The sequence below is a fragment of the Ceratotherium simum genome, chromosome 39 (assembly GCF_057802395.1).
Source record: "Ceratotherium simum simum isolate JZ-2026a chromosome 39, ASM5780239v1, whole genome shotgun sequence".
Classification (NCBI taxonomy): Eukaryota; Metazoa; Chordata; class Mammalia; order Perissodactyla; family Rhinocerotidae; genus Ceratotherium; species Ceratotherium simum.
In genome coordinates this window covers 1,308,142-1,324,436 of record NC_141938.1, presented here as the reverse complement: position 1 = coordinate 1,324,436, position 16,295 = coordinate 1,308,142, and the positions used below count along the sequence as shown (strand labels likewise).

Sequence of the window (16,295 nt, the reverse complement as noted above, 5' to 3'; positions counted from 1 at the left end):
GAACGCGGGACCAGAGGGACCAGCTCTGGGGCACAGCGGCCGCGGCCCTGCGGTCTCTCCCCGGCGCCGGGGCGGCGTCCATGAAGGGCCCCGCTCTCCCTCGGCTCCTGTTTGGACTCTGGCCTCTCTGTGCCTCAGTTTCCTCGTCTGAACGAGGAACGGGGGCGGGGAGGTACCGTCAGCTCACGAGCTGGCGCTGGAGACGGGCATGCCAGGCAGAGAGCGCAGGGTGGTCCCCAACGTGGGAGCCCTGGGCTGTTTCTGACTGACGCGGTCCCCCCATCTAAACACCCCCACAGAAGAGCCAAGCGGGCCCTGGGCAAGACTCCCCCAGCCGGCCGTCACGGCCCCACCTTCCCCTGGACACGCCCCTGCGCCCAGGGCCAGACGGATTTTCAGACGCGCAAACGGTGGGACCGCGCGCAGAGGATTTGAGAGCAGGTTGCACTTTGGTGCTGCGTGTGTGTGCGCGTGTGCGCGCAGCGCCCCTGGGTCTGTGTTTTTATTGCACTTTCCTGTTGGCTCCCAGCTGCCCCGCCAGTTCCGGGGAGGGCCCTGGGCCGCGCCTGTCCCCCCTCCCTCCATAAAGGCCCGCGGCCTCGGGGCGCCGCACAGCCGCCCAGCCGGGAGACGGGACGCCCTGCCCAGCCTCCGCTGCCCCGCCCGCCGCTCCGGCCATGGCGCGCCCGCGCCGCGGCGCCCTGCGCGTCCCGCACGGTGAGAACTCTGGGGGCCCCCGGGCAGCAGCCCTCGGCACGGCTGCCCCTCTTCGCTGGAGAAACGGGAGGTCGGCTGGCGGCTCCGGGGCGCGGTGGGGGAGGCACATGGCCGGGCGGGCCCCCCACGCCCCGGCGCGCACCCCGGGCGCTCTAAGAGCCTGCGCTCCCTCCCAGAGGGTCCCTGAGCTCCCCACTGGAGGGCTGCTCCGAAAGAGGGGAAACTGAGGCACGGGGAGGCGGGGGGCAAAAGTGAGCGCCCGTCCCGCAGGCAGCTGCTCTTCACCTGGACGCGGTGCCGGGACCCTCCCGCGGGGCGCACCCCGCGCGGCCGCCGGCTCGCCGGCAGGGGCGGCCCCCAGACCCAGCGGGGCCTCGGCCCTGCGCTGAAGGGACTCACGGCCTCGCCCTTGAACCTGACTTTTGCCGACTTCCCCGGGCCTCCTCCCCGCCCCGCCCAGGGCGGCCCTAACGGTTCTCGGGCGCCTGTTGCTGGAGCAACCGGGCAACAAAGAGTGAAGAAATGACGTTTGGGGAGCTTCCCCGGCCACGGGCACGGGTCCCTGTGCCGCCCCGGTGGGGCCCGAGCCCAGCGCCCCCCAACCCTACCCCAGGGGGCGAGAGACGGGAGGAGGCCGGTGGGGCACACCTGATGGGGGGGCGTGTCCCGGGCCAGGCCTCTGGGCCTCTGAGCCTCACCTTCCACACCTGCGAAATGGGGCCAGACCCACTTTCTAGGATGGTGTTAACGGTTGAGTGAGTTTGTACACAAACCATTTCTGGTTCACAGTAAGAATTAAGTGAACAGCGTTGTTGTTATTATTATTCTTTCCCTGGCGGGTCTGAGGGATGGGCTGGGGGGTCCTTAGCAGGAGGAGGAAGGAGAACGTGGCCGCCCCGCCCTGCCGCAGGGTCCCTCACTGCCCAGGCTTGGCTGGAGGATGTGACCAGATGGACCCGGAGCGCAGAGCAGCAGCTCCCTGCCAGCTCCTGTTTGGCCTACTTCCTGGCCCTGGATGAGAAGGCCCGGCCCGCGGCCGCGGCCGGGGGGGAAAGGAGTGCCCAGCCCAGGCGGAGGGGACAGGGTGCAAAGGAGGCCCCTCCCGTGCGGGGTCTGGGGACCGGTCAGCCCAGGCCCATCCTGCCAGGGAAGGTCATTCTGTGGTCTGTCCCACAAAGAGGAAGTGGGTCTTGGCCAAGGGGGGAACTGGCCAAGCCCTGCGGCCGGAGAGGAGGAAGAGAGGACTCCTCAGATGAGGGAGGGCCAGGGCATTCCAGCCTCAGTTTACCAGTGGGGAGGGCCTCTGGGAGGGAGGGGCTCTCTGCCCTCCAGCAGCCTGTGGGATGTCAAGTTTGGACATAGGCGCCGAGAGGTCAGGGCACCCTCCAGTCTGCACCCCCACAGCCCCTCGGGCCAGGCTCACAATGACCGCCGACCTCAGAATTCCCCTGGGAGTCCCTCCAGGGGCGGCGGGCCTGAGTCATCCTCCCCTGGCCCAGGAAGTGACTCCTGCCCGCTGCCCACGGCCCCTGTTTGGGTCTCCCCGGATTCTTAGGGTCTGCGCTGCCTCCCCAGATGCCCAGATGGGCAGGGACTGACGGGACGCCTCCCTAAGCCCTCCCCACAGCCGGCCCCCACCTGCTGCCGAAGCCCCTCCCTCCGCCCTCCCCCTCTGTCTCCATCCACCCTTCTGTCTGTTTCTCTCTCATCTCCCTCTCTGTCTCTCTGTCCCCTCTCTGCCGTCTGGCTCCCTCTCTCTATGGGTTCCCTATGTCTCTGCCCATCTCTCTCTCTCGCTGTCTTAGCTTCTCTCTCTCTCTGTCTCTCTCTCCATCTCTCTGTGGTTCTGTCTCTCATGTCTCTTTGTTCTCTCTCCACCTCTGTCTCCTTCTCTGTCTCTCTCTGGTGAGCGGCAGGAAGACCTCTAAAGCCCCTGGGACTTGAGGAGGACCCCCAGACATGCCCGGGAGTGGGGTGCCCCAGAGTGGCAGGAACAGCAGGGGAGGAGGGCCCGTTCGGCATCACCCCAAGAGCCCACAGTGTCTTCCTGTGCGGGGAGCCCGGAGTGAAGTGTCACCGCTGGGCCCCAGGCCAGTCGTCGGGGCTGACACGTGGGTGCGGTGTGCATGCACCTGTGTCCCCCAGGCAGGGTTTGGGGCTGGAATGTCGTAGCTTCACGGGGATCCGGGAGAAGCCCTGGTCCCAGCCCTCCGTCTGTACGCAGAGATGACGATGGAGGTGCACACCGCCACGCCCGGGCGTATCTGCTTGCTTCGCTCACACTCAGCTCTAGGAGGTGGTTTCCTCCACTCTCCAGAAGGGGAAAGTGAGGCCCTGCGGGGTGGGGTGACCTGACCAAGGCCGGGGTTGACCGGGCCGCCACACTCCAGTCCGTTTACCGAGCTGCTGCCCGCAGGCCAGCAGGAGCCCAGGCCCCCGCCGGCCGGGCCCCTTCCCCATCCTCAGTTCCTGAAACTGGCCCCCAGGCGATGGGGGCTGACCCTCTGGCCGTGGGCGTCAGAGCCCAGGAAGGTACCCCCTGCTCACTCTCTCCCTGAGCAACGGACAGAGCCCAAGCCTGGGAGGGGTCAGCAGCCCCCTTCCCTCAGAGCGTCGCCCTCAGGCCTCCGACAACCTGTCCCTGCTCTGGGGTCCACCCTGACCCTCCGTCTCTGTTCCAGTGCTGTGTGTCTTGCTGACTCTGTGGGAAGCTGGATTCCAGACCTGCACAGGTAAGTCTGCTGGGACCAACTGAGTCCACAGCCAGAGCCTGGGGAAGGGGCCCTGAACCCCCACCCGCACCCCTCAGCCCAGGCAGGAGAGAGGCCTGTTGCAGGGGGACGCTCAGGGCCGCCCCTCCCCAGCACCCCTCCCCCGGAGATGACCCTGCCCCGCTCCCCAGCGCCTGGCTCAGCCCTCACCCTCTGACCGTGGTCTCCGTGCCCACAGCCTCTGCCCCCACAGCCTGTGCTCGCTGGTGCCCTCGGAACTCCACGTGCGTCAGTGCCACCACCTGTCGCTGCGATCCGGGATTCAGTTCCTTGTCTGGGGAGATCATCACCAGCCCCGCGGAGAGCTGCGACGGTACAGAGGGTGGGGGTGGAGGGGGCACGTGCAGATTGTCGGGCACAGCCCAGTGCCCGTGGGGGACGTGGCTGGGGGCCGGGGCCTCAGCCTTTGTCCTGGGGACCATCGTCAAGGGCAGAGAAGAGAAAGGGAAAGAGATGAGGGTGAAAAGAAGATGTGGGTCAACATGGCTTCCTGGAGAGAGGAGGCGCCCCACGTGCCCTTCCAGACCGGGGTGGGGGGCAGACCTTCCGCCGCCCCCCACGCCCGCACTTCCCACTCTGTCCAAATCCGGGGACTCCCCAGCCCAACAAGCAACCTGCGGGGCACCAGCTGGGTGTCGCACGATTCAACTTAGTTCTGACACCGTCTACGTGGAGAGAGCGTCCGATCCCACAGGTGGAGGTTCGGTCCTACGAGACCTCCCCCCAGCGTCAGCCAGGTTGTCACCTGGACTGCTGACCGGCTGGCTATAGATCAGAGGTTCCCAAGACCCCTCCTCGGGTTCCATTAATCTGCTAGAGTGGCTCACAGAACTCGGAGAAACATTTTGCTCACCAGATGCCCGGTCTGTTGTGAAAGGATAGAAGTCAGGCACAGCGAGACGGCAGAGATGCGGAGGGCAAGGTGTGGGGAACAGACGAGGAGCTCCCGTGTCCTCTCCCGGCGCGCCGCTCTCCGGCACCCCCACGTGTTCACCAGCCTGGAGACTCTCTGGTCACCATCCTTTAGGGTTTTTATGGGGGCTTCACGACATAGGCATGATTGATTAAATCATTGGCCATTGGCAATTGATTCAACCTCAGCCCCTCTCCCTCCCTCGAGATGCGTGTGGAGGGTCTGAAAGTTCCAACCCTCTAATCTCGTTGCTCCACTGGCAACCAGCCCCCATCCTTAGGTGCTTTCCAGAAGTTACCTCATTAACATAACAGAAGTCAATGTTATCACTCTCAACACTTAGGAAATTCCAAGGGTTTTGGGAACTGTGAGCCAGGAACTGTGGATGAACACCAAATATATATAAGAAATATATTTTGGTCTTCTGAATGACCAAATACATATTTCTTATAAATCACAATATCGCAGTGGGCTTCAGGAATGGTTTGCTCCAGCCATGGCCCAGCCTCAGCAGTGTTGCCTGAGAGTCTAATGTTTTCCAAAAAGACACTGATTAAGCATCAGGCCCCACGCTGGGGAGTCAGGTAGGGGACCAGGGTCTCTGCCCTGAGGGAACTCACACCTTTTGGAGGTGACCCTTTTTCCTGTTGTGTTCCAGACATCAACGAGTGTGGACCACCCTCGGCAGTGTCCTGTGGGAAATTCGCAGACTGCCAGAACACGGAAGGGAGCTACTACTGCACATGCAGCCCAGGATACGAGCTTGTTTCTGGAGGAAGAATGTTCAGGAACGAGAGTGAGAACACGTGTCAAGGTAAGAACCACCCCTCGTGTTCCAAGTCCTCGTGCATGAGGCTTGGGGCCCCCTGAGCCTCTCCTGCAGCGTCCGGGGCAGCCCGGGGTACAGGTGCAGCCCAGGTCTGAGTGGGGACAGGTGTCCCTGCGCCTGCCCCACCCGCACAGAGAGGCAGTGCAGCATGAGACCCAAGGGCCTGGGTCCTGGCTTTGCCACCCCACAGCTGAGGGGACACTCGCCAGGTGCTTATTCAGAAATCACTGTTGACGTGTGAGATGTGATAATCTTATTGTGATTTTGTGTTTTCTTAAAAAAAAAGAGCTCCTGTCTTTCACAGATAAAAGTCGCTCTGCCTTTTGTTAACTGTGTGCCTTGGGCACGTCACCTCGCCCCTCTGTGCCTCAGTCTACCCACCTGTAAACGGGAGGGCACAGTGGTGGGGACCTCGTGGAAGTGCTGGGAAGGTCTGTGAGGTCGCACAGCACTCAACAGCGATGGTTGCTGGGTTTACAATTATAGTCATCATGATCTGACGCCCCCTCTCCAGGATGGGGATCCAGGGCCGTGCCCCGGGGGGCGCTCGGAGAGCAGCTGCCCCGTCCAGCCCCCACTGCAGTCACGTCCCACCGCTCAGGCCCATGAGGGGCCGCGCCTCCACGCATCACCAGCTCTGCTCCTATTCTGGGGGAAGGGGCCTCGGGCATCCACAGGGGCGGGTGGGGCCCGCAGTGGGGGGCGGGAGCCGGGACCCATCCAGAGAGAGGGGATTAGAGCAGAACCAGAGAGTGGGGAGGGGGGGGAGTGAAGGTGGGAGGTGAGGAGGAGGCAAGGGCTCTGAGGAGGGTCCAGAGGCCCGCCCTGCTGCGGAGAGAAGGGAGCCCACGGCCTCGTCCTAGTCCCTTCCCTCCTGCCCTGTGTGCCCTGTGCAGGCAGAGGGCAGAGAGCCTCCCCGGTGGGAGGGAAGGGGGACCTGCACCTTCGTGCAGCCCAGCAGCCCACGGCGCTGTGGGTCCAGAGAGGCCCCCTTGTGGGTGGATGTTGTGCCCCATCCATGTAGCCTGGCCAGCGGACAGTCTTCACATGAATTGGAAAAAGGCCCCTTGTCTCCAGGTGAACGCAGTGTGCTTGGGAAACAGAAAGAGAGCTGGTTTTCAGCCCCCACTTACCCCCTGGCCAGATATCCTTGTGCAGTGAGCAACCTGCACAACTGCACATGGTGGTCATGGATCCCACTCACTGTGCCTGGGCTGGGGGTGCCGCCCGCCCACTATGTTGAGCCCTCAGCACAGGCAGCGGTGGTTGTGGTTATTGAGGTGCTGTGTTGTGTGTTAGAAACAGGCCAGGGCTGAGAGAAGAGGACTCTGCCGCTGGGCAGAGACATGGATGGACAGGCGTAAGGACAGACCTCACGGTGGGCGACAGGGAGAGAGCAACCTGCTGGTTTGGACCAGGGCCGGCCACCTGCAGACGCGGCTCTGTGACGGGCTCAGCTGGGCAGTCTATGCACCCCCACCTCATTCCAGCCTTTCCCGCACCCAGGACACATCCACCTGCGTCAGGGCAGCGAGTCCGCTACAGGCAGGAGCCCCCGGCCGCTCCCTGGCCCCTCGCCCCACTTTCTCCAGGCACCTGAGGCTGCTCTAGGCACCCACTGGTCTCCCGACCCTCTGATCCCTCCAGAGGTCGCCTCCAGATCTTTGGATGGTCCCCTGCCCACCTGGCATCTTATTTGCATAAGACAAGGAGGGGTGGCATTCAGATACCAGCTCAGCGGGTGTGTGCAGTCAATACCATCCTCTCCACCATCGTCAGTTACCACCGAGCTGAGACCTGCCCCCAGCGGGCCCACATGGGCGAGGCCACCCCCGGAGCCCTCTCACACCCTCAAGCCACGATGGACCCAGGGACCCCATCCAGAAACTTGAGAGGGGGAGACTCGAGGGCGGGCCCACCTTCCCCGGCCAGCCTGTCCCTGGTCAACAACCACACCTGGTGTAGACGCCTCCGGGCCGTGAGTTGGCTTCTTGGCTGCTCAACCTCCATGTAATCTCTGAACAAATCTCTGCCCTGACCCTCCACAATAATTTCAGTTCGTGGGCCTGTGGACAACTCGGATGACCGGGACCCGGGAGGAAGCTGTGTTGACAGGGGTTGACAGGGTGACATGGACCCCATGCACTCACACTCAGAGAGGCAGGGGAACAGAAGAGGCTCCCGTCTGGACCAAATGGCAAGAGAAGGCGCCATCAGGAACCATTGCCCGAGGCCGACCCTCTCCTGAGGAGGTCAACCCGGGCCCCATGTGGATCTGTACCCCTTGTCGAGAGAAAATGGAGGCTGGGCCCCACTCCACGGGGCCCACAGGTCTGCGTCCCTGGTGGCAGGCCAAGGGCTGAGAAAATGAAACATCTGCCACCCCTCGCCCATCAGCAGCTGCTCCCCTCTCTGGCCACCCAGCCCTCGCCCACCACGGGCCTTGCTCAGATGTGATTCTCTCCGCTTCCTGCCAGTCCAGAGGGTGTCTTCATGGGGATCAGAAAAAGGCACCTTCACCACCCCAAGGCCACCTGGCTGGACCTCAGCCTCCACTGGCCACGCAGCCTGGTGCCCTCTCTCTGGGTGGCCCTGGACGTCAAGCATCATCTTCATTCTCCCTTCTGCTGCCGAAAGCCTCCTTCTTGAGAGGCCATTCAGGGGTGGGTCTTGGTCCGCCTCTATGGAGTTGGATTCTCAGAGTTAGTGTGGATGGGACAGCACTGTCCCGTCAGAACAACCGAGATTCTGAGGAGAACTCAGCGGGCGAGCAGCCATCCTGGGAAATGAGGACAAAGGCCATCCCTGGGAGCCAAGCTGGTCCTGCTCGGGGAATGCAGCATTTCCCCTGCACTCAGGCCCCAGGAAGGCCCAGCCTGGCTGTTGTCCAAATGCGCAGGCTGGGACACAGGTGGCCATGATGTGCCCACCCCAGCTGGGAGCTGCCCAGGGAGGCTGAGGGAGCCGGAGCTGGCAGACAGGGAAGACTCAGGCCGTTTCCAGCCACATCTGGACAACAGAGCGTCTAGGCCACCACATGCACCCACAGGCCTCCATGTGAATAAGAAAAGGCACCCACTCACCCGGGAAGAGACAGTGGCCCCTTCCAGATGCTTCTCTGCTAGGAAACATGCCAGACTCTCAGCCCCGAAGGCTGCCCGCAGCTGCAGGCGTCCGTCACCCTCTCTTCCCCTTGCAGACGTGGACGAATGTCAGCAGAAACCCAGAATCTGTAAAGGCCGCAGCATCTGCATCAACACCCAGGGCAGCTACACCTGCAGGTGCCCGCCCGGCTTGGAGCTCAACCTGACGGATCCGAAGCTGTGCACAGGTAGAGGCCCCGGGAAGACACAGCCTGGACCGGAGCCAAGGCTGGTCCTGCAGCCCGAGGAGGAGGGAGAGGATCCTCAGGTTCCTGGAACAGCAAGGGCCTGCCGAGACCCTGCCCAGGGCTCGCCTCCCAGAAAGGTCCCACCACAGAGCAGGGAGGTGGCAGGGCCTCTGGGCCTGGGGATCCCTTGTGGTGGCCCTCCCCCTGTGAGCAGCCCCCAGACCTCGCCCTTTCCTCATCTGTCACGTGGGAGCAGAGGGAGGTGTAACTTCCACTTTCCAGAAGGGGAACCTGGACCGTGGCCGGGGAGGGAGCAGGCAAGAGTCCACAGTCAGGAAGTCCAGCCCCCATGACTCAGTTTCTCTCGTGGTTTTGTCTCCTGTAAACTGGGACCATGGTCCTGGCCACACCGATGCTGTGGGGAGGCCACCATAAAGTGCTTTGAGGGTGCAGCTGAAGGTCGCCAGGTGGTGGCACGTGTAATACCGTGTGGTCCTTAGTGCCGGGCAGCGAGAGGAGGGCAGAGGAGGGGCAGGGAGAGGAGGGCAGCGAGAGGAGGGCAGCGAGAGAGAGGGGGGCAGCGAGAGGAGGGGCAGCGACAGGAGGGCAGAGGAGGGGCAGTGAGAGGAGGGGCAGCGAGAGGAGGGCAGAGGAGGGGCAGCGAAAGGAGGGGCAGCGAGGGGGCAGCGAGGGGGCAGCGAGAGGAGGGCAGAGGAGGGGCAGCGAGAGGAGGGGCAGCGAGAGGAGGGCAGAGGAGGGGCAGCGAGAGGAGGGGCAGCGAGAGGAGGGCAGAAGTGGGGCAGCGAGAGGGGGCAGCGAGAGGAGGGGCAGCGAGAGAGAGGGGGACAGCGAGAGAGAGGAGGACAGTGAGAGGAGGGGCTGTGAGAGGAGGGGCAGCGAGAGGAGGGCAGCGAGAGGGGGGGCAGCGAGGGGGGGGCAGCGAGAGGGGGACAGCGAGAGGGGGGCAGCGAGAGGCGGGCAGAGCTGACCCTCCAGCTTTGTCCTCAGACGTGAATGAATGTACCTCGGGGCACAGTCCATGCCACAATTCCACCCACTGCCTCAACGTCGTGGGTGGCTACGAGTGCCGCTGCCGCCCTGGCTGGAAGCCGGTTCCTGGGTCCCCTGATGGCCCCAACACCACCGTCTGTGAAGGTCCGGAGCTCAGACGCTGCCCTCCTGGAGACCCACACTCAGAGCATCTGATCACATCAGTGGCACCCACACAAACCTAGCAGACTGAGCAGGGGGGTGCCCTGCTGTGCCAGGCGTTAAGCCTTTGGAGACTAGATGTGAACAGATCTGGGGGTCCCGGGGAAGGAGCTGGGGTACCAAGGGGAAGGCTCCCGGGGCCCCCAGGCAGCATTAATCACTGAGTGGGGTGAAGGTGTCTCACTGTTTCACAACCTGTACGTCTGACCCGGCTCACCTGCTGCTGCGTCACCTCTGCACCTCCCATAACCTCAGGTCCCCCACTCAGGGGTGTGCCCTCACCAGGTGGCATCACCTCCCGCCAAGGGGGCGAGGGGACACAAACACGGAGAAAGGGGTGGGGCGTGGAGAGGAGAGGGGCCTGATCCAGGCTGTGACCTGGCCTGACCCCATCTTCATGTCCCCAGATGAGGACGAGTGCAGCTCCAGGCGGCATCAGTGTCACAACTCCACTGTCTGCATCAACACCGTGGGCTCCTACGGGTGCCACTGCCGCCCTGGGTGGACACCGGTTCCTGGGTCCCCCAATGGCACCAACAACACCGTCTGCCAAGGTACCTGTCCTGACCCGACCCCAGACTCTACCCCCAGCACACACAGACACGCTCACACCTAGTGACCCGCTGTTCTGTCCCCTGCAGAGATCTTCCCCCCCTGGACTCCACCCTCTGGAATCGAGAGCCAGGTGAGTGGCCCCAGCAGGGACCAGGGGCAGGAATCCCTCTGTGCAGCCCACTCTGCCCCCCCCTTTTCCCCAAACTCCCCACCCACCCTCGAGCTTCCCTGACCCTCTCATCTCCCCTCTCCTCAGCGTCTCTCCCGCTTCTTTGCGAGAGTCGAGGATCTGCGCAGAGACTTCATGTCTCTTCAAGCCTCAGCCCAGGACACCATCCAGGTGAGGGCAGGACCTGGGGCCCCAGGACAGTCCCCTGGGAGGTGTGGGGGATGCTGCAGTGTGAGTGGAGACAGCCCGAGCAGGGGCCTCTGCTCAGGGAAACACGTGTCCGTCTGCACAATATACACACACCGTACCTACAGCCATTCCTCAACACAGACGTAAACACGCACCGTAAACACGCACCCGAAACGCGCATGCACGTGCACACACACGAGGGACAGAAGGGAGCACGTAAGAATTTTGCGTCTGGAGCCGGGCCACAAGCGTTCAGATCCCCCCCACCACACCCCACTCACTGCCACTTCCCGCTGCGTGACTTCAGGCAGGTGACGCCCCCTTTCTGGGCCTCAGTGTCCTCCCTTCATAAATGGCGCCTGCTCCATACAGACGGGGTGGAGATTTAAGTGAACTAACAGAAGCCAGGCTCAAAGATCAGTGCCCAGCACACCGTGCCCGTTAGACCTAAGTTCCAGTACACGCGCTTCGCCGGCAGAAGTACGTGCGCCCCTTACGTCACTTTAAATTTTCCAGTAGCTATGTTAAAAAAAGTAAAAGTAAACAAGTGAAATTAATGTGAAAGTGGCCTTTAACCCAATAGATCCAAAGTGACACCATTTCAACACAGCATCGTAAAACCATCACTGAGATAGTCCACATTCTTCTCACCTACGTGTTTGAAATCCGGCGTGTATTGCACGCTGCGAGCACAGCTTGATGCGGAGCAGCTGCACTCCAGGGGCCCGGTGGCCACGCGGCCTGCGGCGCCTGTTCTGGACGTGCAGACTCAGAGCAGAGCCCGGCAGACGTTAGCGCCATTGTTGCAGTCCCTGCCCACAGGCGAACGCTCCAGCCTCCCATGTCCTCCGGCTACTGTGGCGTCTCGAACATTCCCGTGTGCTCCTCAGCAGCTGGGGGGTTCTCCTGTGTTCCCTGCAGGGGGTGACATCAGGGTCAGGCAGCCTCTGTGCTGCCATGACCCAGCAACTGTCACCCATTGCCCCCAGAACCTCATCCAGTCAGTGGACAAGCTGGTCACCCCCAGGGACCTGGAGACCCTGGCCCTGTGTGACCGCCACCACACGGTCACCCACCTGCTCTCGGGCCTTGAAGACGTCCTGAGGACCCTGGCCAAGGCCATGCCTGCGGGCTCCTTCACCTACTGTTCCCCTGATGGCACCGGTGAGGCCTCGCCCTGCCCCACCCCAGCCCCAGGCCCATCCGGGAGCCCCCAGTCACCGCCCATCTCCCCTCAGAGCTGTCCCTGGTCATCGGGGACCAGGGGAATGGAAACGTCACCATAGGCCAGAGCCACGCAAGGATGCTGCTGAACTGGGCCGTGACCGCTGGACCTGAGGAGTCGGGTAAAGGCAGGGGTGCAGAGGGGGCGCCCCTGGGAGAGGGAGCGGGGCTGGGACGTGTCTAGGGGTGGGGTTCAGAGTATGTGACACCTGGAAACCGATCCCTTGCGAGGGCCTCCAGGCATCAGAGTGGACAGGCGAGCCTGCATTAGACCTCTCAGGGAGGACGGAGGGCAGACGGCAGCCAGTGTGTCTGTCCCCCCAGGCCCCACCATGGCGGGCCTCCTCTCCAACCCGAACATGCAGAAACTGCTGGCCGATGCCTCCCTGGAGCTGGACCCCGAGAAGAAAGCTGAGCTGGAAGAGACCTATGAACGTCCGGTCAAGGGCGCCCAGCTCAGGCTCCTCTCGGCCGTGAACTCAGCCTTTCTGAGCAACACCAACACGACGGCACTCGACACCCCCGTCACCTTTGCCTTCTCCCACCCTGTGAGTCCTTGGGTGGGGAGGGGATCAGCCCCACTGCTCATCCCGTAGCCAACGCCACGGTGGTCCCTCTGCAGCCACCTCTGCCCACTGTGCTCCTTACTCAAACCTCAGGGCCTTTGCACTTGCTATGCCCTCTGCCTGGGACACCTTTCCCTCACGTGACTCAGTCCTTTACCAGTTTCCAATCTATTCAAATGTCACCTTCTCTTTTAGGCCTCCCCGGAGCTCCTTATTTAAGATCACAACCTGTAACCATGCCTCTCCTTTCCCCTGCGCTGTTTCTCTATTTTTTTTTTTAATAGCGCTTAACACCTTCTAACGCACTATCTAGTTTGCTGATTTATTAAGTCTATCATTTACCCTCTGTCTCCCCCGCGAGCATGTCAGCCCCACAAGGGCAGGGACTGGTCACTGCTGTGTCCCCCGGCCCGGCACGCACAGTAGGTGCTGAGTAGGTAATTGGCTAATGAAGAGCAGCTCTCCTCAGGCTCAGCCCGAGCCCAGGACCCAAGGGTGGGCTCCAGGCTAACCTGTGCGACCACCCCCACCTGCCCACAGCAGGAGACGCCCGGGCCACAGGAGGAGCTGATCTGTGCCTTCTGGAAGCGTGCTGCCAACAGGAGCGGGCACTGGGCCACCACGGGCTGCCGGACGCTGGGCAGCGGGAACAACAGCACCACCTGCCAGTGCAGCCACCTGAGCAGCTTTGCCATCCTCATGGCCCACTACGACGTGCAGGTGAGGGCCCGGGCCCCCCTGAAGGGCCACGGGGGCAGGGCTGCGGAGGCGACACAGGTGTGCGGCCCGACTGGTTCTGGGTGGTTGTACCAGGCAGGTGGCCCATGCCTCACAGCGCAGCCCCTCCCCCGGGACCCCCACACCCTGCCATGACCAGCACCTGAAGAGTGAGGCTGGCACTGCCAGCGCAGTATCGCCAAATGCTCCCGGGGGAGCACAGCTTTCTGTGTGTGGCCTCGGGGGAGCCGTAGATGCGCCAGGCCATGTGGCTACCTGGACCTGGCCAGGCAGAGGGGGGAGGCTGGTGGTCCCCGCCAAAGGCCTAGGAAGTACCCAAGTGTGGGATTTGGTGAGCTGATAGGTGTGGGAGGGGCGGGAGACCAAGTCAGAGGGTAGTGTTGGAGAAGAGGGATGTGGCCCTGGAGGCTTCACTGGGGACGTTCTGGGGAGGGCAGTCTGGGTGTGTCGTGGGGAGGCGGGTCAGGCGGCGGCCAGGGAGCCATGAGAGCACCGGGATCCCTGCTGCGCCCCCCGGGGGTGAGTCAGAATGAGACTCAGCAGGCTTGCTCACAGGTTGCAGGCAGAGGAGGTGGGGCGGCCAGGTTCCCGGTGAGTCTGGGCGGTGGGGCCCACAAGGAGGGCAGGAAGGAAGGCCTCAGCGCGCTGACGGAGCCCGCCCGCCCTGCATCTAGGACCGGCCGCTGGCCCTGATCACCCAGGTGGGGCTGTCGCTGTCGCTGGTCTGCCTGCTGCTGTGCATTCTCACCTTCCTGCTGGTGCGGCCCATCCAGGGCTCGCGCACCACCCTGCACCTGCACCTCTGCATCTGCCTCTTCGTGGGCTCCGCCATCTTCCTGGCGGGCATCGACAACGAAGGCCGCGAGGTGAGGCCCGGCCCGTGGACGGTCCCACCCTCCCCCGCGCGCTGGGCAGCGAGGCCCCGCCGGGGTAGCCCCGCCCACCCCGGGCTCCGGCGGCGCGGCCCCGCCCCGCGCTGACTGGCCACGCCGACCCCGGGCTCCGGCGGCCCGGCCCGCCCCGCGCTGACTGGCCACGCCCACCCCGGGCTCCGGCGGCCCGGCCCCGCCCCGCGCTGACTGGCCACGCCCACCCGGGCTCCGGCGGCCCGGCCCGCCCCGCGCTGACTGGCCACGCCCACCCCGGGCTCCGGCGGCCCGGCCCCGCCCCGCCCCGCCCCGCGCTGACTGGCCACGCCCACCCCGGGCTCCGGCGGCCCGGCCCGCCCCGCGCTGACTGGCCACGCCCACCCCGGGCTCCGGCGGCCCGGCCCGCCCCGCGCTGACGTGGCCCGCCCCGCCCCGCAGGTGGGGCTGCGCTGCCGCCTGGTGGCCGGGCTGCTGCACTACTTCTTCCTGGCCGCCTTCTGCTGGATGAGCCTCGAGGGCCTGGAGCTCTACCTCCTGGTGGTGCGCGTGTTCCAGGGCCAGGGCCTGCGCAAGCGCTGGCTCTGCCTCATCGGCTACGGCGTGCCCCTGCTCATCGTGGGCGTCTCGGCGGCCGTCAAGACCCAGAGCTACGGCTACCGCCTCTAGTGAGTGCGCGGGGGGGTCGCGGGGGGGCGGGGGCCGCGGTGCCCCACCCCCGCCCTTCCGGGCCGAGGGCGCTGACCAGAGCCCCCCCTCTCGCCCAGCTGCTGGCTGGACCGGGCCGACGGCTTCCTCTGGAGCTTCCTGGGACCCGTGATCTTCATCGTCCTGGTAACCGCCCCACCCCCCACGCCCGCAGCCTGAGCCCCACGAGGCCAGCTCTCTGCCTGCGGGCCCAAGGACCCCCTAATCTCAATTCTGTGCCCCGCCCAGTGCAATGCTGTCATCTTTGTGATTACTGTCTGGAAGCTCGCGCGCAAGTTTTCTGAGATCAACCCAGACGTGAAGAAACTCAAGAAGGCCAGGTGAGTGCAGGGCCGGGAGGGGGCGGGGAGACGGGTGTGAGGGGCCCCGCTGCCACTGCCCTCCTCCCCCAGGGTGCTGACCATCACGGCCATCGCGCAGCTCTTGGTGCTGGGCTGCACCTGGGTCTCCGGCCTGTTCCTCTTCGACCCGCAGCACCGGCTGCTCACCTACGCCTTCTCCATCCTCAACTGCCTGCAGGGCCTCTTCCTCTTCGTGCTGTACTGCCTGCTCAACAGGAAGGTGGGTGCGCCCCTGCCCCCCCCACCTCCCCCACCCCCGCCCTCCCTTCCTGACACGTCCTGCCCACAGGTGAGGGAGGAGTACCGCAAGTGGGCCTGTATGGTCGCCAGGAACAAGTACTCGGAGTTCACCTCCACATCCGGCTCCAGCCACAATCAGACTCGGGTAAGGGCCCAGCCTGGGCCAGGGGGCGGGCCAGAAGCCGCTGGGCCGGGCTCCAGCCTCATGCGGCTCCTCTCTCTCCAGGCCCTCAGGCCCTCAGAGTCCGGCATGTGACAGGGTGCAGGACACAGCGCTTCAAGCCAGGCCAGCAGCTGTGGCGTCCGCAGCTTTTGCACATGCTGAAGACTGTTTCCTCCTCTCCCACCACTCTGCTCTCCACTCTCCCGCCTCGGCCCCCGTGTGCCCCACCGAGGAGGTCAACAGTTGCCGTCAGGACTGAACCCCACATCGCTCAGCCAGGGTGCAGAGTCAGACCCCCTGGGCTGCTTCTGGCTGCCTCTCTGCTCCACCCTGACCGGCCTGGACTCGGGGTGGGCTGGGAGCTGGCCCAGGGCTGCAGCCCCCGCCCTGGGTCACAAGGCCCCAACAGACCACGGGCTCCTATGCCCGGCCTGGCCCTTGCCCTCATCTGTCTTTGCTACAGAACAAGAGGCCAGGGTGCCGGGGCTCCACTTCTCTCTTAAGCTAAGACTGGGGTCAGGGGTGGGAGGAGGGCAGGGTCCCTCCCAGCCCCACTGCCTGAGGCTCACGGTACAGAGGCCCGTCTGCTCCGGGGCGGCGGGTTCTCCCTGTTTTGAAGGCTGTGGATGTTGTGTGATCTTTTTTATCTGTATAGACCTTTCAATGTTGACACAAAATTAAACATCACTGATACACAGGTGGCACTGCTCTCTGGCTGGGGTCTCACTGGCCAGGCCCACTGAGAAAAGGACAAGACAGGGCA

General features: G+C 64.1%; 1 protein-coding gene across 4 annotated transcripts; it reads left to right on the top strand.

Annotated features, from left to right (window-relative positions):
• The first annotated feature begins 458 nt into the window (after nt 1-458).
• On the top strand, nt 459-16,229 carry ADGRE5 (adhesion G protein-coupled receptor E5). 4 transcript variants are annotated; one of them, XM_087425320.1, is made up of 20 exons: nt 459-717; nt 3,399-3,449; nt 3,667-3,801; nt 5,060-5,215; nt 8,430-8,561; nt 9,570-9,716; nt 10,181-10,327; nt 10,415-10,458; nt 10,585-10,668; nt 11,676-11,850; nt 11,925-12,032; nt 12,235-12,458; nt 13,020-13,196; nt 13,889-14,080; nt 14,522-14,748; nt 14,848-14,914; nt 15,017-15,108; nt 15,181-15,349; nt 15,419-15,514; nt 15,596-16,229. In XM_087425320.1, the coding sequence occupies exons 1-20, from the start codon at nt 678-680 to the stop codon at nt 15,623-15,625; spliced, it is 2,493 nt and encodes an 830-aa protein (XP_087281446.1). In that variant the 5' UTR covers nt 459-677; the 3' UTR covers nt 15,626-16,229. The 4 variants fall into 4 exon arrangements, with proteins under 4 accessions (XP_087281446.1, XP_087281445.1, XP_087281447.1 ...); XM_087425319.1 differs by having other exon boundaries at nt 461-717; nt 13,017-13,196; XM_087425321.1 differs by lacking the exon at nt 9,570-9,716 and having other exon boundaries at nt 463-717; nt 13,017-13,196.
• The last annotated feature ends 66 nt before the right edge of the window (nt 16,230-16,295 follow it).

Excerpts from the sequence above, each read along its gene's own strand:
- ADGRE5 (XM_087425319.1), top strand. The coding sequence starts at position 678 with ATGGCGCGCCCGCGCCGCGGCGCCCTGCGCGTCCCGCACG. Across the intron at positions 10,669-11,675 it reads CAGCCCAGGACACCATCCAG|AACCTCATCCAGTCAGTGGA; the intron begins GTGAGGGCAGGA and ends CATTGCCCCCAG. Across the intron at positions 12,033-12,234 it reads CGCTGGACCTGAGGAGTCGG|GCCCCACCATGGCGGGCCTC; the intron begins GTAAAGGCAGGG and ends CTGTCCCCCCAG.